Source organism: Callospermophilus lateralis, chromosome 7 (assembly GCF_048772815.1).
Source record: "Callospermophilus lateralis isolate mCalLat2 chromosome 7, mCalLat2.hap1, whole genome shotgun sequence".
NCBI lineage: Eukaryota > Metazoa > Chordata > Mammalia > Rodentia > Sciuridae > Callospermophilus > Callospermophilus lateralis.
The window spans coordinates 133655250-133678476 of record NC_135311.1 but is presented as its reverse complement, the minus strand read 5'-3'; the positions used below and the strand labels follow the sequence as shown (position 1 = coordinate 133678476).

The window sequence follows — 23227 nt, the reverse complement described above, 5'->3', positions numbered from 1 at the left end:
AGCATCACAGATGGCAACCTGGCCCCACAGCTGTTCTGCCAAGTCATCCATGTGGTGATGGTGCTGCCCAGGAGGACAGGGTCAGCCCCTTCCCTTCCCCTCTCCCCGTCTTGGAGGACTCTCCTGCGGGTCCCTCCTTTCTGGAAAGAGGCCAGCCGCTCCAGCCACATCTAAGCTGGGCTCCTGCCCCCGGGTCCAGCTTCTTCAGAGCCCTGCAACCCTCACTGAGAACGCCGGCGTGGCCCAGCGAGTCGTCTCCATGGCAACCGACAGGATGTCACAGACCCTGGACTTAACGGCAAGGGGATTCCAGAGGAGCCTGCGGGCGGCGCCCCCAACCCGGGACTCACACCCAAGCTGCGGGCGAGCCCCTCTTCCTTCCCGCCGCGGTCCCCCCTCCGGCTCACATGCCGCGCGGGGGAGCAGAGGGAGGATGGGCTTTTCACGTGGCGCCCCGGCCGCACCCGGGGCGACGATGGCGGGCTCGGAAGCCGGGGCCACTGGAGCCCGGCGACTGAGGAACCCCGCGCGGGGCGGGAGCCGGCCGGCCGGGAGCGGGAGGCGGGGCCGAGGGTGGGGCGCGGGCGGTCCCCGAAGTCCCACCTTCGGGGGCGGCGCCTGGCGCCGGGGAGTGTCAGGAAGAGGAAGAGCGCGGCCGGCGGCGGAGCGCGGCGCGCGGCGACCAGCGGCCGGGCGGAGGCGAGCGCCGCGCGGGCCACCATGGCCACGGACGAGCTGGCCACCAAGCTGAGCCGGCGGCTGCAGATGGAGGGCGAGGGCGGCGGCGAGGGCGGCGACGAGGCCGCGGAGCAGCCCGGCCTGAACGGGGCGGCGGCGGGGGCGCCCGACGAGGCGGCCGAGGCGCTGGGCAGCGCGGACGGCGAGCTGAGCGCCAAGCTGCTGCGGCGCGCGGACCTCAACCAGGGCATCGGCGAGCCCCAGTCGCCCAGCCGCCGCGTCTTCAACCCCTACACCGAGTTCAAGGAGTTCTCCAGGAAGCAGATCAAGGACATGGAGAGGATGTTCAAGCAGTGAGTGACCCCCCGGCCCCCCGCCACCCGGCCTCGGCCCGAGCCCCGACCCCATCCCGCGCCGCCAGCCCAGCGCCCCCGGCCCCGGCACACCAGGCGGGGGCACTCCGGCCCTTCCAGATCATTACGAGGCTCCCAGACCCGCCGCCCACCACGCATCTGGGTCCGGGGATCGCCGGGGCCCCAGGCACGTGACCCCTCCTCGTAGGGATGCCTCCTCGGGTGCACCACAGGCGCGCGCATGGGGCTGGGAGCCCCAGGGCCCCCCAGATAATCACGATCCCCCCTCCCGCCGCCGCCGCCACCACACAGGGTCCCGGGACCCACGGGTCCCTGCGCCCTGTTATTGACTCTTCCCCCACCACCCACATCTACACACCCGGAGAAGGAGGGCCTGGCGACCTCCCTTCTCCCCCCACATCCCAGCTACTCGCTTCCCCACCCCCACCCCCACCCCGAACCGGCTGGTCAGAGATAAGTACCCCCGTGCCTCTCCAGGGAGGCCAGTCCTGCACGGTGCCAGACACATCCCTTTTGTTGGGGTCCTGTCTTTTCCTCTGTTTATTCAGATCTGCCTCAACATGGGTTCTGGAAGGGACGCCCCCACCCCTCGAGTTATTCAGCATCTTTCTAGAAAACTGTGGGCACAGATTCCTCAGCCCTTCCACCCCTACCCCGTGCCCCATGTGTTAGCCAAGTGCCAAATCTTTGGCCCTCAAGTGGTCTTCCTGGGAAGGGGCCCCTCAGTCCCTGTCCCCAACTCTGTGGGCGTGCAAACTGCCCCCAAGCAGACCCCTGGAGGCAAAGTCCTCTTTCTACACACCCAGATCCAACCTGCTCGTGGCCTCCTGGCCCCCTGCACCCAACACTGCTGTCACCAGGCCCCCCACCACCCAGCCTTCCCTCCCCCATGGGATCCCCAATGCCCCACACCCACTCCATTCAGCAAGGGGCTGTCCTCTCTGATGTACCCCTGCCCTTTATTCCATGATCCCACGCTGCACTGCACCAGGTTGGCCGGGCACTCCCAGGCCCTTGGCCTCAGCCTTTCACCCCCCACAGAGGGAAACTTAATACTGCTGGGGAGGAGGAACTAGAGAGGAAGGTGTCAGCTCCTCTGCAGGCCTGTCCCTGGGTCCACCCTGTTGGGATTGAGATGGGCAGCCCCTCTCCGCAGCCGTATTTGTGCCCATGGAGTGGTGAAGGTGCCCCGTCCCCCTGCCTTTGTTAGCCTTCCCCACCTTCTGTTGCCTGTCCCCGGGCCCTGGCTCCTGGACAGGGAACAGCCCACAGGTACTGGGCTGGAGTCGGTTCCAGAAGAGAGTGGCACCATCAGGAGGCCGAGTCTTGGGCAGAAAGGACAAGAGGTCTAGCCACCCAGCACAGGCAGGCCAAGGTCGAGGGAGGGGTGTGACAAGGCTGGCGCCACTTGGCCTGAACAGGCAGAGGGGTGACAGCCACAGCCACAGCAGCTCACAGCCCAGAAACCAAGCAGGAAGCCCAGGGAGGGCCGTGTCACGGGGCCACAGCTTGAGAAAGGCGTCTCCCACTTCTCTGCTCCATCTGCAGCTTCTGCATTTGGCCCCAAACAGGGGAAGAGGGTTTTGGTTCCCAGACTCAGGTGGTGGTTAGAAACTCCAGACTCTTCCAGAGAGCAAGTCCTTGACCCCACCCCAAACCTCTGCCTGGAAGTCCAGGGCGCTAGGAGCCCACCTCTGATTCAGGCCCTGGTTGGTGTTCTAAGGTTTCCTCCCAGCCGGGGCCAGGCTGGCCAGGTCAGGAGGACAGGGTTTCCCGCATTTCAGGAAGAGCAACTGGAGAACTGCTTGGGCCCCAGGGTGCTGTGTGACTTCCTTGTGGAATTTGCACCGGGGAAGTCCAGAGGCTCCTCCATGACGCAGAGATCCCTGCATTGATAGTGGTACTGAGGCAGAGATGAGTTCCTGGGACCCTCCAGCCGCCCCGAGACATGGGATGACTTCATCACCCTTGTGCGGCTGGGGAGTCTCCTTATTTATCAGATAAGTTAAATAACTTGCCGAGACCACATAGGTAGAAAAATGGGTCAGGGCAAGATTTGAACCCAGGTCTGTGACCCCCAAACCCCCGTTCTTCCCGACTGAGTTTCCTGTTAGACTCACTTGCGGCCACATCAGAAAACTACCCCAGCACCCACTTCCATGTGCACAGCTGATTTCCCTCTTCGTGTACCCACCGCCAGCTCCCCATTTCCCCTTTCCTCCAGAGGCCTCCTTCTCTTGGGCTTCCACAGCATCCCTGTCCCCCAAAAAGATGGAGCTGTTTGGGGAGAACCCAGACCCCCACAGTGAGCAGGGCCTGGAAGGCAGCAGTCTGGTCAGAAGGGGCGCAGCTGGGAAGTCCTGGTGTATTTGCAGATACACAGGATGTTTGGGGGCAAGTTTGATGAGGGGTGCCCTGATGGAGAGTAGGGGAACTGGACCTTCCAAGCCTTTCCTGGCACCAGTCCCCTTTGCTAGGAGGGCCGAGGGGGGCCAGGAAGCTGGACCTCTAGGGAAGGAAGTGGCACCCGCCAGGGGCCCTGGCTTGGGTGGAAAGTGGCAGATTTTGTATTCAAGGAAACAAGGCTTCACTGTGCCAGCCCAGCCCAGCCCAGCCGAGGCCCGGCCGGGAACAGCCGACAGACAGGCTCTCGTGGAGGACAAAACGCCTGTTCTGCTTCCACTGTCCAAGTGGGACAGCCGCCTCCCGGGTCCCAGCAGGGCCCAGGGATCACAGCCAGGACATCAAATCCAGGGCGGGGCTAAGAGGAGAGGGGAGGGGGGAAGGAGCCTGCCCTCCTGGGACGCTGCCACCAGCCCAGGAGATGGGCTGGCAGATGGGCCTCGGGGGCTGGCCTTTCTCTGGTGGCCAGGAGCTAGGGAGCCTAGCCCACTTGCCCTCCCTGGGCCTCAGTCTACCCATCTTTCAAAGAGCAGGCCATAGCTGATGATTCCCGAGGACCTTCGGCTCTCACCTTATTTCTGAGGGGGTCCTGAGAATGTCAGCATTGACTTCCAGAGACGTCTGGCTCATCCATTCAGCATGGATTCTGCAGATACATCCTGAGCGCGGTGGAGGACATGGAGGAGACTGGAAAGGCCAGGGGGAAGTTAGACGGGTTCTCGCCATTACTGATCCCCACCCAGGGCCACGTAGGTGCCCCCCGGGAGAGACCTGAGAGTTGACCCCAGCCCCCTCCTCATTTTACAGAGGAGGAAACTGCGACCCAGCAAGGTTGTGACTTGCTCATGGTCACCCAGAGGTTTTCAGTGGCTGAGCCACAACGTCCTTGTCTCAACAGTGGGAAGAGTGGGTCCTGCTTCTCAGGCTGCATCCTGGCGTGGTGCCAGGTGCAGAGCCACTCCAGCCTGGCCTCTCCTGGAGCCTGGAGCCTGGAGCCTGGCCTCTCCTATGGCGGCCCAGGGCTGCATCCATAGCCTCGAGCCCTCTACCTTCTTCTTTCCCCTCTCTACCCATCCATCCAGGGCTGTTTCTAGAACCTTCCAGTGGGGAGGGGATATAGGACAGCCCAGAGACCCTCAGGGATGCCCACCTTCTGGGCTAGCCACAGCCTCAGTGGGGCTCTGGAGGGTTCTGTAAGCTGAGACCTACCAGCGAGGTAGGCAGCCCTGTAATCCTGACCCTTCTGTGGAATGTGAGGACGATGCCCTGGTTCCTTGTCTCGCCCAGCCCCGCAGCCCTGTCCCCAGCTTCCTCATCTCATGACCCCTTACGTCAGAGAGACAGGTTTCCCTTTCCTTCTGGCCAGCTCTTACCGTCACAAGTTCCTGAGGCCACCTGCCCTCCCCTGCAGCGGTCAGGAGCAGGACCTTTGGAGTCTGTAGCCCTGGGTTGGAATCCCAGGTGTGGGCCCTGGAGTTGCCCTGGAGCAGCGGTGAACTAGGACCCACACTGGGCTTCAAAGGGCTCACCCAGCACTTGGCCCAGGGTGAGTACTTCCTGGGCTGCTGTCGCCATCACCCGCAAGGCAACATCCCTCACCCCAGCCCTGAGGAGGGCCCAGGGTGGTAGTCATACCATACCCACCCTGGCTGCCTCCACTTACCCTCAAAGGAGCTGCCAGGCAGGCAACCATCTTTTGCTTAGGGCTTGAGTGACAGGGACCTGGTGTAAGAGTCCGCCTTTCTTCCTGCTGAACAGACACTCAGATTGACAGCTACGTATGGCTTTGATAAATAAGAAAAAATGGAGGAATGAATTCATTATCAATTCCGTGGAAGGCAGATGGTAGAAGAGCTCATAGCAGCGCTGGCCAGACACAGGGCTGAGACTCCAGTGCCCACTGCTCCCACCCAGCTGTGTCTCCCTAAGCAGGGCGCTCAGTTTCGCTGGGTGGCCCTGAGGCTGTAGGAATTACTGTTAAAGTAAGGATTCCGTGTGAAAAAGCCCCATCCTTGTAAGGAGTGCATGGCGGCACCTGGTCTGCAGGCTGTTGATATGATGGGGATGCTTTGGGGAGACACAAGGCATCACAAGGTCTCCCCATGATTGTGACCCACAGATAATAGTGGAGTCTCTTCTGTGTGCAAGTTCTAGAGAAGCAAGTGAGGAATCAGCTCCTACCTTCAAGAGGCATCTTACAGAGAACCCTGATGTGCAGGGGGTCCTTGGGGTAGAGCTGGGCCCGCAGGGCTGGAAATGGAAGGTTCTTGAATTTCCACCAGGAGGTCTGAATGCTGCCCTGCGTGCTCCCCGCGTCCAGCCCCCGCCTCCCGCCTCTGTGTTGAGTGAGCCGCCAGGTACACCTGCTCCCAGAGGAGTTGATCTGTATGTCCTGTGTGACACACAAGGAGATGGAGGCTCAAGGAGGTTGAGTCACTTGCTCAGGGTTGTACCCAGTGGTGGTGGCAGGAGTAGAACCAGGTGTCCCTGCAGAGAGCCCTTTGTCTGTGATGGAGGTGGGGGGCACCTCTGCAGGTGGAGAATTGGGTCTTCCCTGCAGCAGCCAAGAAGCCGACCTTCCGGCTGCCCTTGATGTACACCTTCCTGCCTGCCTTGTCCCCTCTGCCTCTTCTGAACTCTCCTGTTTGCCATCTGGGTCACAGCAGGCTCAGGAACCCAGGTCCTCCCGCCACTGGAGCAGAGTCACTCCACAGTCTCAGGAGGGACACCCCACCCTCCAGCAGTTCAGTGCCCCTGGCCTCACAGCAGCCTCCCCCTGGCAGCCTCCCCCTGGCAGCCTCCCCCTGGCAGCCTCCCCCTGGCCGACTTCTGCTTTTCAAGGAGAGCAGAGCAGGGCTCAGGCCAGGAAGGTGTGGCTCCCAGGTGGAGGCGTCCTGAGCCTGAGAGCCCTTCCCAGCACCTGCTGCTCACCCCACCCAGAGGCCACCTGGACCTGCTCCACTCCAGGCCCCTGGCCTCCTGCTGAATCCCACATCCTACGACACCTCCATCACCCATTTCACAGCTAAGGACACTGGTCTCGGAGAGTTCTGTGACTTGCCCAGTCACACAGCTGGAAAGAGGCTGAGACAGGATTTGAACCCAGGTCTGGCCAACTCCAGGCCCCTGACCCCTTACTCACTTGTCCATGGACCCACAGCAGCAGTAGCAGCATCGGGGAGCTGGTGAAACCTGCCAGACCAGAGTCTGCATTTTAACACAACTGTCAGGTGTGCACCCGGGCACAGCCTCTCCTCCACCTGCCTCAGGCAGACCTGAGGGTGAACCTACGAAGACGACTTCATCTGAGTGCTCAGGATAGCAAGATGATGGAGCCGAGAGTAAGCTAGATACTAAAGACCAGGTGTATTAGGCATTCAGTAAGTGCTCTTTTAATCACTACCATGACATTTTGGGGGTCTTTTTGCAGCGCTGGGGATGGAACCAGCAAGCACTCTGGCCTCCCGCTGCATCCCCAGCCCACAGGCGGGAAACCAGCTCCAGATGCTACAAGAGCAGGCAGTGCTCCTTCATGGTTGTGACTGGTTGTAAGAGTGTTGTTGAACTTGAGGTTAAGATGTCCATGAGACCTACTGGGTGTGATGCACACACCTCTAAGTCCCAGCGACTCAGGAGGCTGAAGTAGGAGGATCATATGTTAGAGGCCAGCCTCAGCAACTTAGTGAGACCTGGTCTCAAAATAAAAAATCAGAAGGGCTGGGGATGTGGCTCAGTGGTAAAGTACTGCTGGGTTCAGTCCCCAGTACCAAAAAAAAATAAAAAGTTCTTGTCCCTGTCCCTTGACAGCCTCTACCAATTGCTGTCACCCTGGAGGCTCTCACTTGATCCTCAGACTCACCAAACAAAAACAGGGTGGAACCATGAGCACCACACTGGTTCATTCATATTTTCTCTCTCTCTCTCTCTCTCTCTCTCTCTCTCTCTCTCTCTCTCTCTCCCTCTCTCCCCCCTCCCTCTCCCTCCCTCCCTCCCTCTCTCTCTTTCCCACCCCCTTCTCTCTTTCTCCCCCTCCCCTCTTGGCTGATGTAGGGTAATGGTTCAAGGTCATATTCTGCAGATAGAACTAGAGGAAGTGGCCCCGGTGGCCTTTCCCCCACTTGCGGTGGCCTTTCCCCCACTTGCGCCAGACAGTGGGGCAGTGTGCAGAACTAGTCATTACCGGCACTAGGCGGACCCCTGCCTGTCCCTGCGCTTGGGCTGGGCCCAGCTGGCCACAACAGCCAGCAAGGTCAGACTTTTCTGTCCTCTAGAATTTTGTTGCCCCAAGGAACCTGCCTTCCCACTTCTCAGGACAGAGCATAGAGGCCCAGGCCTCCCTTCGAGGAGCGGGAGGATATTACTACTTTGAAATTAGTAGGTTCTTAGTAGGTCTGAAGCCCCTGCCAGGTGCTATTTTATTTACTACTTAATAATCCTAGTGGTGGATTTTAACAAGAGTAATAACTGAATGCTGTGACCAAAGCCAGGTAGCCCTGGGGGCACCTGAGACTCTGTCTTCCTGGGGCTCTGCAGGCCCAAAGGGACAGAGGCCTGGCAGGGGGTCAGGAGGGACAGAATGGGGTCCCCTGTGCTCCCACACCTCGGTTCCCACCCGAGCAGAGCAGTGGGCTTCCCATCCTCAGAGGTGCGCAAGGCGCTAGGCAGGAAAGCTGCCCTGGGCCTCTGCCCCTCACACAGTCCTAAATGACATGCCCTCCGGTGCCCCTTCCAACCTGAGCTCGGATGCAGGGTGCAGAGGTGGCGTGTTTCCGGTCAGGCTGGCTGGGATCCCGGCTGCACCCTGGCCGGGGCCAGTTCGCTGCACTCTGAGCCTCCTCTCCCCACCTGCTAAACAGGGGCAGGTGCACGGGCTCCGTGGAGGTCCCGTAAGGAAACCCCAGAGCGCAGTGCCAGCTTGGAGAAGGCGCTCAGCACAGAGCAGCTGGGACAGATAATATTGTTCTGATGGGGCCGGGCCTGGGTGTGGCCCGGGCACTGATATCACGCCACTGGAGCCAGCCACCAAGGACTCCTGGGGATCCAAACTGGGGTGGGGGAGGGAAGCCGCCGACAGGGTGTGACCATGCTCAGCCCAAAGGCAGGGTCTGCCTGGGTGGTGGCCCTGTTATTTTCAGGGGGGATGGGAGGGGATTTTGTCACCAGCATCCAGGACAGCAGCTGCCGAGCCCTCCCTGGTGAGAGCTATTCAGGGGGAGGCGGGCAGGAATGTGGGCACAGGGCCAGGCTCCCTCTGGTACCGCAGAAAAGTGCTGCGCTCCAGCCGGCCGCACTGTCAGTCCCACCCGACAGCATTGGCCTTGGCACCCTGCAAGCTGGGGAGTGTGGGACCCTGTGGGGGGTGGTGCAGAGGCTGGGAGAAGGAACACAGAAGGTTCCCCATGCAACAGCCACCGTTACGGTGGAATCAGCAAGTTTTATGCACCTACTGTGTGCTAGCCATTTTATATCCCTAGTTGTGTTACTTTTTAAGAATCCTAAGGGTAGATGGTAACAATGACAACGATTGGTCATTATAGTTACTGTGTAATAAGAAGGGTTTGTCACAGGCGGGAATCCTCTTTTAATCCTCATTCTAGGAAAAAGAGTGCTTTGACCCAGAATGGAAAATTGAAGCACATGGGGTTAGGTGACTTACCCAGGGTCACCCAGCCAACAGGTGGCAGAACTGGGGTTTGAATCCAGGTCAGTCTCAGTTAACCCTGAAGACCTGGCAACTCCCCAGCCTCAGAGCGCATCAGGGCCAAGAGCACACAGCGTCTGTCGTTCACAGGAGTCTTACAGCACCTCCTCCCGGGGCCCCACACCTGGCCTCCCCCAGCCTTCTCTCACCTCACCTTGGTGATTGAAGTGTTGTTGGCACTTCTGCCACTCCTGCATGGTCCCCTTGGGGGTCAGAGGCTGCCTGGGATGGAGCCCAGCCCTGGTAATTGATTGACTCTTGATTGATATAGGCAGCGGTTCACAGTGCGGTTTGAGCCACAGCCCAGCCAAGTCTGGGAGCTGCCAGAGACAGAGGAATCCAGAATCCAAGTCTCCTTCCGAGTTTGGACACTTTATCTGCACTTCCTCTGAGACCGAGTTGCCCCTGGCTTTGGGAGGAACTCGTACACTGTAGTCACAGATACAGCTGGGGCTCAGAGAGAGAAGGGCCTGGGACCCCCAGGGCTGGGGCTGAGTCCCCGGCCTGCTGGTGCCCTCCTGCCTAATCCTGACGTCCAGGGGAGCTGAGCACAGAGGCTGAAGGGGAGGTGACTGACGCACAGTGGGGGCTTAGTGGCTAAATCCCCCTGGAGGGTGGGTGCAGTCAGTCCTCGGTGGCCCCCTGAGAGCCACCGATCTGTCAGGGGTCCTCACTTCAACACTGCTGACACGAGGCCAGATCATTTCTTATGTCCTGGGCACTGCGAGGTGTTTCATCCTGGCCTTGGCCCACCAGATGCCAGTAGCACCCTCCTCCCCAGTCGAGACAACCAAAAACATCTCCGGATATTGTCACAGGTCCCCTGGGGGACACACACCCCTGAAGAACTGTAGTATGCAAATATTGAGCCCAGGCCATCTGGCTGCAGAGCCTGGACATTAGTCCCCAACCTCCATTTGGAGCCCAAGGTCAGAAAGCAGGGGTTGTGATCCTGGGGGCCACTGAGGAGGGGTCCGAGTGACCTGCCTCAGGAGAGACCAGGTGCCACACCAGGCCCCTCTGCAAGGGCTGCCTCGGGGGGTCCTGAAGCAGCCCTGGCGCTCTGCCACCCGCGGGCAGACTGGAGAGTGGGAAGGAGGGGCCCCAGCCCCCCCCCCAAGGCCTCTCCTGCTTGAGATGGAGGTTGGGCCATGGGAGCTGCCTGACCCCTCACCACCAAACCGCACCTGCTTCCGCCCAAGCCGCAGCCCACAGGCTCTCTGGCCCGACTCCCCGGGTGGGAACAAGGCCTCAGGATTCCATCTTTCCTGTACTGCATTACTTCCAACCACTGACTCACTTGTGAACTATTTATACCCCTCGCACAAATGCTCCCCTCCGCACTCCAGGCAGACCGTCTGTGCTCTGCAGGCAGCCCTGGGACACGCGGGAGCGGCCCGGCACAAATGTGCAGGTTTGAGCCTGACCGTCCAGCTCCATCCTCACTACTGTGTGGCCTTGGGTGGGTTACTTAACCTCTCTGAAACTCCATTATAAAATTAGATTATAGCCAAAATTAAGTAAAATGAATAGGTTAAGTTCTGGTGCAAAGGCAGATTCCAGTTAGTGGCTGCTATTAGATATCTAAAGTCATGCCAAGTTAACAAGAGAAAGACAAAGGGAGGTGGGAGCCCAGAGCAGCCCCAGAGTGAAATATGTTCATGCAGGGCCTCCAGGTACTCGGGCCCTCTGTGTCACACGGCTGTTAACCAACACCGTTCTCAGCCAGCCAACTGCAGGCCTTGGGGACGATATGAAGAGATTGTGTTGGGTTTAGAAAAACTCACCCCCCCCCAGCTGTCCCAGGGCACAGGCAGGGCCTGGCTGGACCTTGCAATAAGCCCCTATCCCCTGGGCTGTGTGCCCCAGGCACCAGCAGCACCTCCCCAGCTGGGGACAGGCCTGGAGGCCACTCTGACTCCCACTATATCACAAGGAGACCGGTCGAAATGGACATTTAGACCCAGCCTGCGGCCTGACCCTGGCACTGCCAGGCGGTTGTTGGTAGAAAGAGGCGTGGGCAGAGGCCTGGCTATCACCAGCGCCGCCACCCCTGCAGGTTCGTGGCCAGCTCTTCCCTGAACACACCCCCAGAAGTCGGTCCTCCCCCATCCGGACACTGCCCTGGACAAGGGCAGAGACCCTCCGACATTCCTTGATCGTTCTTGCATTACTTGCAGCAGGTGGCAGGCTAGGGAGCAGGAAGTGGAATGCCCAGTACAGAAAGCACTGTGTGGGAAAAGCCCCTCATTCCATGGAGAGAGGGATGGAGGGCTGGGGTGTGGCTCAGGGGGACCTAGGAGGTGCCAGGCCCTGGCAAAAGAATGAGGGGGGGAGACCCCGTTCACATCCATGCCACTTCCTCTACCTGTACTTCTCAACTGGGAATGGTTCTGCCCCCCAGGGACACTTGGCGGTGTCTAGGGGACATGTTTGGTGGGAAGTAAACATCCCACAGTGCCCAGAACAGCCCCTCGGCAAGGAAATGTCCTTCCCAACACGCTGGCAGTCTGAGGTGGAGACTCCCTGCCCTCCCCCACAAGGCTCCACCACCGGAAGTGGACCCTGGGAAGAGGGGGGAGGGGAGTTCCCGAGCGGGTGTCCTGAGGCCAGCAGGTGCTGGCCATGGTCGGAGCTCGTCTCAGCTTGGCCCACACCCTGTGGTGTGTGAGAACACTTGTTCACGTCACACTCAGCATAGGGACTGTGGTCAGGTGGTCACAGCTTCCTCACAACCAGGCTTGACAAACAGCACTGTCTGCCGGGCGTGTGGCGCCTGCCTGTAATCAGAGGCTCAAGAGGCTGAAGCCGAAGGATCACAAGTTCAAAGCCCCTCAGCAATGGCGAGGCCCTGTCTCAAAAATAAAAAGGGCTGGGGAAGTGGTCAGTGGCTAAGCGCCCCTGGGTTCAATCCCTGGTACCAAAAAAAAAAGAAGCATTGTTCAACTTGCAGGAGGCTGGGGGCTCCCAGGCCGCAGGTCACCAAGCTGAGCCACACATCAGGATCTGTCTGGGCTGAGGTCCCTTCCAGCTGTGACAGGATGACATGATGGTGCTAGGTGTCCTCTGGGCCCTGGGATCCCTACTCTCAGACTTGCCGCCTCTCACCAGTGAAGCCTGAGGTGCGCCGAGATGTCCTCAGGCCCCTCTCTCTGTGCCCACAGGTACGATGCCGGGCGGGACGGCTTCATCGACCTGATGGAACTGAAGCTCATGATGGAGAAACTTGGGGCCCCCCAGACCCACTTGGGCCTGAAGAACATGATCAAGGAGGTGGACGAGGACTTGGACAGCAAGCTCAGCTTCCGGGAGGTGAGCACTGCCCAGCCCACCTCCATCGAGTCTGTCCCCGAGGACTTGGTGGCCAGGGTGACACTGACCCTCCCCCACCCCTTGTTGATGACTGACACTTGACCACGTGAGGCTTCAAGGGTGTCCCACAGCAGGCACCAGGGGGGTTCCGAGACGCCCTAGACGGGGACAGACGTCCAGCCCTTCGTGTATGGAACGTATATTGAGTGACTTCTGTATCCCCAAGCCTGAGCAGGCTCTGAGGGTTCAGAGAAAATCCCTGTCCTCCGAGTCTCCTGCAATATGGAGGAGGAGAGGCCAAGAGGACACTAGCTGAATAGAGAACGGATCTGCTGGGGGAAGGGTGGGGACCCAGATGAAGGCTGGGTTGCAGGAGCTAGATGTGGACAGGGCAGGGCCACAGTAACCCCGACCCGGAGAGCAGGCCGAGTCGCCTACCCTCCCATCCTGCACCTGGGTGACAGAGGCCCGCAGAGGCAAGGGCAGGGGACACAGAAGATGCAAACCCAGCTCTCTGGCTCCCAGGCCTATGAGCCAGGCTCACAGGGGGTGCCTGAGGCTGGGGCCCGGGTATGGTCAGAGACCTGGCCCCCTCCGGTGCCCACCTGACCCTTGGTGCCTGTCCTCTGCAGTTCCTCCTGATCTTCCGCAAGGCGGCGGCCGGGGAGCTGCAGGAAAGCGGGCTGCACGTGCTGGCCCGCCTCTCCGAGATCGACGTCTCCACCGAGGGCGTCAAGGGGGCCAAGAGCTTCTTCGAGGCCAAGGTGAGGAGGCTGGGGACTGTGCTGAGGCCGGCGGGTGTGCCCTGAGCCCGGCTTAGCTGGGGGGTCAGCACAGCCCCTCCTGTCCCTACTGAGGCCGCAGAGGAGACTTGGGGCTCGGCCAGGCCCAAGGAGCCCCTAAAGGGGAAGGGCCAGGGGGACAGCAGAGTAGGCCAGAAACAGAGATGCCAGCCTGCCAACCCCAGCCTGGAGGAACCAGGAGGGACCCTCAAGGCCTCCAGCGTGCACAGCCACTCCCCTTTCGGCACATGCCCAGCTGGAGGAGACACATCGGGTCTCGTGGCTCCTGAGCCTGGACATATACCCCCTGGGCCACCAGGGCACCTGTCTCCCTTACTTCTTCCTCTTCCTGGGTGAAGCTGAGACTCTTCCTTTCAAAGGTCTCCTCCCCCTCCCTCTGGACTCCCAAGCCTTGATGGAACATAGTGGGGCTCACCCGTGGAACTGGGGTGCCGTGGGTTTCCCGGGCAGGAAATCAAGGATGACCTCAGCAACTCCCACCAGAGGACCCCTGAGTGTGCATCAGCCACTGAGCAGGCGTCCAGCCCCCAGGGAGCCGGGAGATGCGCTTCACTGAGCCAGTTCTAGGTGGAGAAGGCAGCTCAGAGAGGTGCCTGCAGACCACGGGGCCAAGCTGGTGCCGCTGGGGCCGCGGGTCAGCTGGGGTGCAGCAGAAGCATGAGCCCAGAGGGACCCTAGCAGGCAGCCCGTGGTGCGGTGGGGAAGCCCCCCAAGCCCTGACGCCGCCTCCCTGCCCCAGGTGCAGGCCATCAACGTGTCCAGCCGCTTTGAGGAGGAGATCAAGGCGGAGCAGGAGGAGAGGAAGAAACAGGCCGAGGAGATGAAGCAGCGGAAAGCGGCCTTCAAGGAGCTGCAGTCCACCTTCAAGTAGCAGGACACGGCCACCACCCTCCCTGCCCCGGCAGCCAGAAGGCAGGCGGGTGGGCAGGGGAGGGACAGCCAGTCCTGGGCTCTGTCCCGTGGGACCATTCCTAAAAATCTAGATTGTGAACGAGCTAGTTGAGGGGTCTCCTGAGTGCCCTGGCCACGCCTGCTCCCTCCCACTGTCCCTGAGGCTGCCACACCACAGCTGCCCCTGCCTCTGCCTGGCCCAGCCCTCTGCGGCTCTCACCCCAGCTGCCCTGCTGCCTGCCAGCTGCTCCGGGCCCAGCTCCTGGTTCTAAGTCCCTCCCTGCCCCTGTGCCTGCTCTCCTCACACTCACCCCTCTCCCTGCCCCCTGCCCCCTGGCCGGGACAGCCCCTCCCTAGACTGGAGCAGGAGGGACCCTTGAGCAGACCAGGGCCTATGAGAGGGCCCTCCCCAGGACTTCTCCTCTGGCCCCACCCCCTCTGCTGGAATGGGAGGACTTCTATTTTGGTGAAGGGACCCAGGCCCTGGCGCCCCGTGCAGACATGGAGATGGGACCCCTCCAGGCAGGGTGAGGGGGCCGCTGTGTGCCAATCTACCTCACGGTCCCACACTCTGCCGGGCATGCCATGGGGTCACGGTGGGAGGGCCCTCTGGGGACCGAAACAGGTGCTCCCCGCATCCTGCCCCAGAACAACCTGAGGGCCCAGGGGACCGTGCAGAGAGAAGGGCGGGGAGGAAGGACTGACGCCTGTTTAGAAAGAGCCAGCCCTGGGCTCACTCCCCAGGAGGCGACACAAGTGCTTCGTGCGTGTGCAGCACCTGCAGTGGGGAGCAGGGCCGCCCCTGGCACGCTATCCCGCCTTGTCACCAGCCCCGGCGCCTGCCTGGCACGCCCCGCCTAGGAAGCATGGGGACCCTGTGCCCGCCACCAGCCGCGCCCAGCCCGTCCCGCCGCGGCCCCCCGTGCGCTTGCTCACGTGTGTGTCCCTGTGTGTCCGTTGCTGTGTCGTGAAACTGTGACCGTCACCCAGTCCAAACAAGTGAAGGGCCATCGAGGCCACAGTTATGCAACTTTCAGTGTGTCGTGACAGCGTCACTGCTTTTTAAACTCGGTAACTCTTTATTTTAGTACACTGTCGCAGGAGTCGGCGAAGCTCCGGCGAGACTTGCAGAGGTTTTATTTTTTTGGCCTTAGAATCTGCAGAAATTAGGAGGTTCCGGGCCCCGAGCAGCACCGGGGCCCTGGGTTGCGTTTGCCTTAGCGGATATGTTTATACAGATGAATATAATTTCTTTTCCTTTGGGCTTTTTGCTTTTTATTTTTCTCCCTTCTCAACACGCCCCCTTGCCCCCCAAAAAAAGGCTACTTCTTCATTTGGTGGTACGATTATTTTTTTTAACTAAAATAAGATAAAATTCTATATTCTTAGGTGTGAGTGTGGTTCTTGATGGTTAGTGGGGGGCTGGGAAGGGAGGGGACAGGAGTGAAGTGACCTGTGATAAAGGGTCATGTCAGAGGTCTGGGGAAGAGAGGACCCTCACTGGTCTTCAAGGACAGCATGACACCCCGGGGCACGCTCAGCACCCTCAGAACTGATTCATCTAATTCTCAAACCGGCCGTGAGGGAGGTGCCGTTTCTATCCCTCCTTTGCAGATGAGGACTGAGAGGCCAGCAGGACCCAGACAGGCTGCAAGGTCACAGTCTCTGCCTTCACCCCAGGGACACCTGTCGAGATGGTAGAGCTCCGTGGCCAGGAGGGGCACCAGGGCTACCAGGATTCTGGGTTGATGTGCCCCAGCCACACAGACGGCTCAGAAGTCTTGAGTACACTGGACAACACCCAGGAATATGGGGTGACAGCAGGGGGGACAGATCGGGTGCCTGCGGGGCCCCCGTCTCCCCGTCTGTTCCATGAAAGGGTAGACTAGGTTCTCAGGATCTTTTCCGCCCTGGGGTTCCAGAGGGGTGCTCCCTTTCAGTACAACCTGGGGCCAGGCCAGGAGAGCAGAAGCTTGGGTTTAAGAGGGGCACCGCTGCCCCCGGGTGGCCATGGGTGGTACTGCAGCAGCCGAGTTGCATGTTGCTTCTTTGACTGAAGGCAGCGCCCAGGAGGTGCATTTCCGGGGTTCACCATCCCCACCCAATGCCTCACCCAATGCTTGAAGATGCCACCGTCCTCCATGAAAGATTTTAGAGCAGGTGTCGCCTTTCAATCCTTCCTGCCCGAGGGAAGCACACCAGAACACCTAGCATCCTGGTAGGAAGGATCTCGGGAATGTGGAGTGGAGGGTCTGAAGAGGCAGCCCTTAAATTCATCTCGCAGAGCTGCAGCCCAGCCGCTCGGTGACACACACTGGCCTCCAGCCCTCGGAATCTGAGATGGCAGTCAGCTGTGCCTGCCAGAGCCCTCCACAAAGGCGACTGGGGCCCAGCCTTGGGCTGCACAAGACACCCCCCCCAACCCCACCTGCTCTGGCAGAGGAGCCACCTCTGAATTCTCATTAAGCCCCCTGCTACTGAGTCCCAGCCCCATCTCCAGACACAACCCCTCATGGGCCCAGCTGCCCACCAGGCCCAGCCTCATCACCAAACTCTGAGTTCTCCTGAACCCCAACCCTATCACCAGGCACCGAGCCCAGAAAAAACCCCCAGACCCCACTGAAATGGTAACTCCCTCAGTGAACTCTAACCCCTCTGAACCCCAGCACCTGGCTTTGAGGGGAGGCCCTGCCGGCCCCTCAGCCTTCACCTCTGTGGGCCTCATCGGAGAGGCAACAGCTGTGCCCGAGACACCCAGCCCAGCACCTGTCCATTTCTCCCCCCACCCTCCCCCAATCTGGCACTGCTTCCCTGAGGCTCCAGCACATCATCCGGGCATGTCCACCACCCCTCAGCCTGTCCCCTCCACGTCACCCATGGTTATTTTTCCAGCACAGACTGACTCTGGCAGCTGGGGACTCCAGGCCCTGGAAATCCCAGGGTCCAACAGGGTGTGGGAGGGATCCCAGCATCCTCACTCCCTCCAGTCCTCAAATTCCTTTTGGACTTGGACCCTGTAGAGAAGAAGCCCTCTCCTAACCTGTACCCCACTCGGCTCCCACCCAGAACCAGTCTCATCCCATATGGACCTCCTGCCATGGCCCATCTCTCCAAGGAACACTTCACCCTGGCTGCCAGGGAGCTCCCCCAGCACTATGCAGGGTCTTCTTTGTCCCAGCCCAGGGCCTGCACTTAGGAAATATGGGAAAAAAATATGATTTTTGCATGTATAGCATGTCAGCGCCTCACAGCTGGACAAAGAAAATAGTCACCTCTTAACATATGCAAGCTGATCCCGCTCCAAGCCCCCACCCCTCCAATCCCAGGACACCCACCCACAGGGCTCCCTATGAAGGTACCTGGAACTGCTTGTTCAGTTTTTCTTATCATGACCGGAAAAATCAGCTCAGCCAACCTGGTGTCACAGTGTGAGTCACTGAGATAATTGTGTCCTGTGGGCAGCACCAGCCAGGCACCTGCCCAGTCCCAACCTCTGCCCAATTGCTCCAGGCAAGAATGGCTTTCTCCTGGCTGCCTCGGGGCATGGTGAAGGCATCCCCAGGACCAGAGCAAGTGGCAGAAGGGTCCACAGAACACGCCCCCAAATCTCAGCTGCTCAGACAGACACCCTCCATGAGCAGGTGCCGGGGCAGAGCACATGTGTACCCTGCAAGTACGGGGAGTATGGGGCCTGGAGCCCTGGTACTTTTAGGGGCCACAAAAGTGTTCCCATTCCTTTAAAATTAGCAGGGAAAAAAATGAATGTAGTCCAAGATGAACTACACTCACTTTTATACTCATGCATCATAAAGCAATTTTCAATGTTTGGGGGGTTTGTTGTTGTTGTTGTTGTTTTGGTACCAGGAATTGAATTTAGGGGCACTCAACCACTGAGCCACATTCCCAGCCCAATTTTGTGTTTTATTTAGAGACAGGGACTGAGGCTGAATTTGAGAACTTGAGATCCTCCTGCCTCAGCCTCCCGAGGCGCCATGATTACAGGCGTGCGCCACCGCAACGTATTTTGACAGAGAAAGAGGCTCTTTGACAGGACTGACTCCACATTCTAAGATGGGACCAGATGACAAATCAGATGACCAGATAAGGACCAGATGACAATAATCACAATAACAGCAAGTACTCAGATAGTACCTACCATACGCCACTCCTAGAAACAGCCCAAGAAGGCAGGTACCATTTTCACCCTGTGAGCCTGCGTAAGCACCATCCCAGCCCTGGGGCAGGGGCAGGAGCAGCCAAGCCCAGTGAGGAGGCCCAGGGGGGAGGGAGACAAGAATCTGGGGGCAGCAGTGCTGCAGAGACACAGGAGGAACCTGTGACAGTCAGCAGCTGCAAGCCCCAGGTGGAGCCGGACGGCAGAGCCCAGCTGTACTGCTGCCCAGCTGAGCGCCCCAAACAGTCCCTCACCCGCCAAGTCTCAGTTTCCTCATCTTCAAGGAGCAGATAATAGGACCAGCCTCAGGTTGTTGGAAGAACTCGGGGAGATACTGCAAGAAGGGGGAAGCACAACCAGGCACAGGAGGTGAACAATAAACTATAACTAAAAAGAATGAGGCAGACAGAGAGTCTGGGAACACCCTTCAGGGCTGGGGTTGTGGCTCAGAGGTACAGCGCTCACCTAGCACAGGCAGGGCCCTGATCGTCAGGACCACATGAAATAAATAAATAAAATGAAGGTATGTGTCCAACTAAAAAAAAACACCTTCAAGCACAGCAGGAGGCACACGCACAGCCCCCTTAAAAAAATACCCGCACCTCAGCCTTTGCTGTGTCTCAGGATATTTGGAAAACTCCATGCTTCCAGACCAGCCCTCACTCCTGCCCAAATTCCACAATAATCACCAAGGTCAAGGAACCCAAGTCCCCTCGTCTGATCCCTGGTGGGCAGGGACCACTGGCCACCTTGACCTGGTTCCCCTCCCTGCCCAGCAACACCCTGACCTACCGCGTGGCCCTGGGGAAGCACGACCTGACAGTGGACAAGGAGGGCTCCCTGATCGTGGGCGTGGACACCATCTATGTCCACGAGAAGTGGAACTCCTTCCTGGTGCGGTGAGTCCCCCTGCCCAGGGTTAGGGGCGGTGGACAGGGAGCTGCAGAGCCTGCCCCACCCCCAGCCACACCCTGTCCCCCACTCAGCAGGCAGGTGATGAGGCTCTGCTAGGAGGAGAGGGGACCTTCCTGTCCCATCCTTACAGAAGCATTCCCAGGAAGGTGCCCTGGGAGGAAGACCCCATCCCTCCACACTGCCTCCCCTGACTCTCCTGAGCTGAGTCTGGGCCACCCCCGTGGGAGCAGGCCTGATAGATGCCCTCTCTCAGTTAATCTCCCAACAGCCCTGGACAAGCCACCAAGACTCAGAGAGGTTAAGGAATATGCCCCAGGGTGCACAGCCCAGCACAAGGCCAACTAGGAATCATGCCGGATCTGTCTGGGGTCTCCAGGCTCCATTCGGGTCATGGAAAAAATTGAAATGGCATCTTTTATCATCATAAGCACCCCTCTTCTATGGCTATGATTTCAACATCATTTGTGATGGTGCACACCCCCCACGGTTGAGAAGGCTTCTGTTTCCGGTCTCTTCTGATCTGCCTTTCACTGTTGGAATGCTTAAGGACACTCTCTGGTCACCTTTTCGTGACCACAGCTCACAATCCCAGGTCTCCTAGCACACTCTGGAGAGGTCAGGGCCCTTCTGCCCACTCATGCCCTCTGCTTTGGATTCCAGCAATGACATTGCCCTCATCAAGCTCGCAGAGCCTGTGGAGCTGAGTGACACCATCCAGGTGGCCTGCCTGCCACAGAAGGACTCCATGCTGCCTCAGGACTACCCCTGCCTTGTCACTGGCTGGGGTCGCCTCTGGAGTGAGTACAGACCCAGGGGGAATCCCCAGAGGCTTCCTGGAGGAAGCAGCTCTCAATCAGCAGCCACACACACTGCCCTCGTCTCTTCCTTTGTGCCTGAACATTTTCACCTCTTTTTGAACTGTACAATAACAACTGCTAATATTTATTAAGCACATACTATGTGACAGATGTTAACAAATGGATGCTTTGGGTACTGTAAGGATTAAACAGATCAGATTCTGCCAAGTGTTTACAGCAGGGCTTGGCATGTTGTAGGTGCCATACAAATAAACTAAAATAAGCCATGTGGGGGTGGGGGATTAGATCTTATGGTAAACCATATGCTCAAATAGGTTCCAGCTAAATTAAAAGGTTACAGGCAGGGCTGGGGTTCCATGGGAGAGTGCTTGCCTAGCACAGGTGAGGCACTGAGTTTGATCCTCAGCACCACATAAGAGATGAAGAGCCATGCTCTCTGTTGACTACTACAAAAAAGATTTTTTTTTATTTTTTAAAGAAAAAAAGATTAAATGCAAATAAATGAAACTATGGGAGACAGATTCAGAACTATATGTAGAACATCTTGGGGATAAGAAGGATCATTTAATATTTAATCCCAAAGTCAGACCTACAGGAAAATGACTGATGACTCAACCCCCAGAATCTCAATAAAAGATAACTCAAGCCGGGCACAATGGCAGTGTCATCCCAGCAATTGGGAGGTGGGGCACGGAGGGGTGGGGCTGAGGCCAGAAGATAGTGAGTTTGAGGCCAGTCCAGCTACCCTATCTACAGATTAAAAATGGAAAGGGCTGGAGATGCAGCTCAGAGGTAGAGCATGCCAGGGTTTAATCCTCAACACCCCAAAAATGTTTTTAATTTAAAATTAAGAAAAAAAAAAAAAAAACAGACAACTCAGACACAGCCATCTCTTGATGCTCCAGGTGTGGCCTCCATTCCGGCTGCTTCCCCACTTTAGCAGATCCTTGGCTGGCCAAGGGTCCCAAACAGCACTTGTGTGGTCCCTATTGAGTTGAAGCAGGACTCAGCTGCACCCTGCCTCAGTATCTGGCCTCCACAGGCCTGGGCTAGGAAGGACAGGGCTGCCTGGCTGCTCCCTGCTCACTGCCCACTCCCTCCCTCCCCAGTCAATGGCCCATCTCTGACCAGCTACAGCAGGGCCTGCAGCCCGTGGTGGACTGTGCCACATGCTCCAGATGGGACTGGTGGAGCTTCATGGTGACGAAATCCATGGTGTGTGCCGGGGGCGACGGCCTCATCTCCTCCTGCAACGTGAGTGTCCAGGCCCTGCTCCAGGCAGCCACACCACTGGGGACACTGGAGGGTGGGGCAGAGCACATCTCTCCTGGCAGGAGACTGACCCTGCCTGGGCCTGGTAGGCTCAGGGGAAACCTGTCACCACTCACCCAGCACAGGTGACAGGAGGAGAGCTGAGCATGAGCAGCTGCATCAATTCCCTGTGCCCCACTTACTGGCTCTGTGACCTGGGGCAGACTGATGAACCTCTCTGGACCTCACCCTTCCCTCTGATGGAAAGCGCTGTAGCAAACACTCCCCAGCCTTGCTGTGGGGACCACATGAGTCCAAGGGCCACAGAACAGGCTTCACTGAAGTCTCTGTGCATGTCCCTGCCACCAGCTGCGTCAGTCCAGGCAGGCTGGGGCGTTAGGGAGTCTGAGAACCACAAAACTTCTAAGATAACCAGGGACTGTCCTGCTTCCTGACCCACGCCCTCTCCCCACTTCCACCCTCCTGTCCTGCCCAGGCTCCAACAGGGCTCCAGGCCCCAGCGGTTCTCTGGGCAGCTCACAGAGGCTTAGCCATGCAGACCTGAACACCCAGGAAACCAGGGCACAGAGAGGGCTGACATCATCCCAAGATCACACAGCAACCAAGGGCTATTCTGATGCCCCAGGACTCCCAGAACCAGGCCAGGGCAGCCCCCAGGCCACACTTCTGTGCCTCCCTCACCAGGAGCAGGCTGAGGCCAACAGTGGGTACTGAGGCTGACAGCTCAGCACATGCCCGCCCCAGCCACTGCTGAGTCCCCAGCCTGTCCCTGGGGGAGGCCTGGGGACTGATGCCTTCAGGGGTCTCTTGCAGGGGGACTCGGGCGGCCCGCTGAACTGCCAGGCGGAGAACGGTGCCTGGGAGGTGCATGGCATCGTCAGCTTCGGCTCCGGACAGGGCTGCAACACCCTTAAGAAGCCCGCGGTCTACACCCGCATGTCTGCCTACATCGACTGGATCAACCAGGTGGGCCCCGCCCCGCCCCGCCCCGCCCTCGCCCTCGCCCCGCCCTCGCCCTCGCCCTCGCCCTCGCCCTCGCCCTCGCTCATTGACAGAGTCGACCACGCCCACTCCCGCGCCCCTCCCTCTCTTTGGAGAAGCGCTGACTGAGCGCTCACTGCTGACCTGAGTTGGCCGCAGTGAAGGTCACAGTCAGGAGCTCCATCCAGCCCTCCCTGGGCTTCAGCACACACCTAGGTCCCCGCCCAGGACACACCTTTCCCCAAGAGGGAGCTGTGCGCCTAGAGTTCAGGGTCCCCAGCCGAGAGCAGGTGCCACCGCGGCCATTCACCGTGGGGGGCGGGGGGTGAAGTGCTAAGTGGGGCTGGGTCCTGGGGCAGAGACCAGGGCGGCTTGTCTGGGCCAGGGGCTGCCTGCTGTGCCATGCACGTCCCCCCTCCCCAGGCCACCCGAACCTGGTGGCAGGTCCCAGAGGCCTAATACTGTCCCCTCTCCTCCAGAAATTGCAGCTGTGATTCGTCTCTGGGAACCGCGGAAGCCAATCCCACAAGAGCATTAATAAACTTCCTTCCCTGAAAGTGGCCTGGACCTTAATCTCTGTCCCCGCCCCCTTCCCAACTGCCTGGCCAGCTCCCCAGGAGCTGCCCCTCTCTACACAGGGGCCCACTGAGAGACACCCTCAGCCAGGCTGGCAAGGCCTTGGGTGGAGCCACTGGGGGTGTTCATGGAGGCGAGGGAGTCTTGGGGCAGCGTGGGTACCTGAGGGGCCAGGATTAGGATACTTGGAACATTTTCCCCTCCTCTGACCAAGCTATGAATGAGGTGGCTCTGATAAGCTGACATCTTCTCTGGTCCTGCCGCCATAGTGAGTCTGGAGGGGCCTCAAGGGCCCCAGCTGCAGGTGGAGCATGCGCTCTCCCCAAGAG

The 23227-nt window shown here is 59.2% G+C and overlaps 2 protein-coding genes and 1 long non-coding RNA gene across 4 annotated transcripts; 2 read left to right on the top strand and 1 right to left on the bottom strand.

The window, feature by feature from the left end:
* The first annotated feature begins 644 nt into the window (after positions 1 to 644).
* Efhd2 (EF-hand domain family member D2) lies at positions 645 to 15550 on the top strand. The gene is made up of 4 exons (XM_076861243.2): positions 645 to 1031; positions 12321 to 12468; positions 13101 to 13232; positions 14011 to 15550. Exons 1-4 carry the CDS (start codon positions 721 to 723, stop codon positions 14140 to 14142), a joined length of 723 nt encoding a protein of 240 aa, XP_076717358.1. The 5' UTR covers positions 645 to 720; the 3' UTR covers positions 14143 to 15550.
* LOC143405015 (uncharacterized) lies at positions 5125 to 8389 on the bottom strand. Of its 2 annotated transcripts, XR_013091944.2 has the most exons (4): positions 8189 to 8389; positions 6598 to 6647; positions 5637 to 5847; positions 5125 to 5239 (listed from the first exon to the last, which is right to left on the bottom strand). It is a non-coding gene; the product is annotated as an uncharacterized LOC143405015 (long non-coding RNA). The 2 variants fall into 2 exon arrangements; XR_013091943.1 differs by lacking the exon at positions 8189 to 8389 and having other exon boundaries at positions 6598 to 6656.
* A 2155-nt stretch (positions 15551 to 17705) lies between the features above and the next one.
* Positions 17706 to 22451, top strand: LOC143404542 (chymotrypsin-C-like). The gene is made up of 5 exons (XM_076862649.1): positions 17706 to 17803; positions 19113 to 19235; positions 19912 to 20052; positions 21179 to 21323; positions 22155 to 22451. Exons 1-5 carry the CDS (start codon positions 17706 to 17708, stop codon positions 22449 to 22451), a joined length of 804 nt encoding a protein of 267 aa, XP_076718764.1.
* Positions 22452 to 23227: the final 776 nt, after the last annotated feature.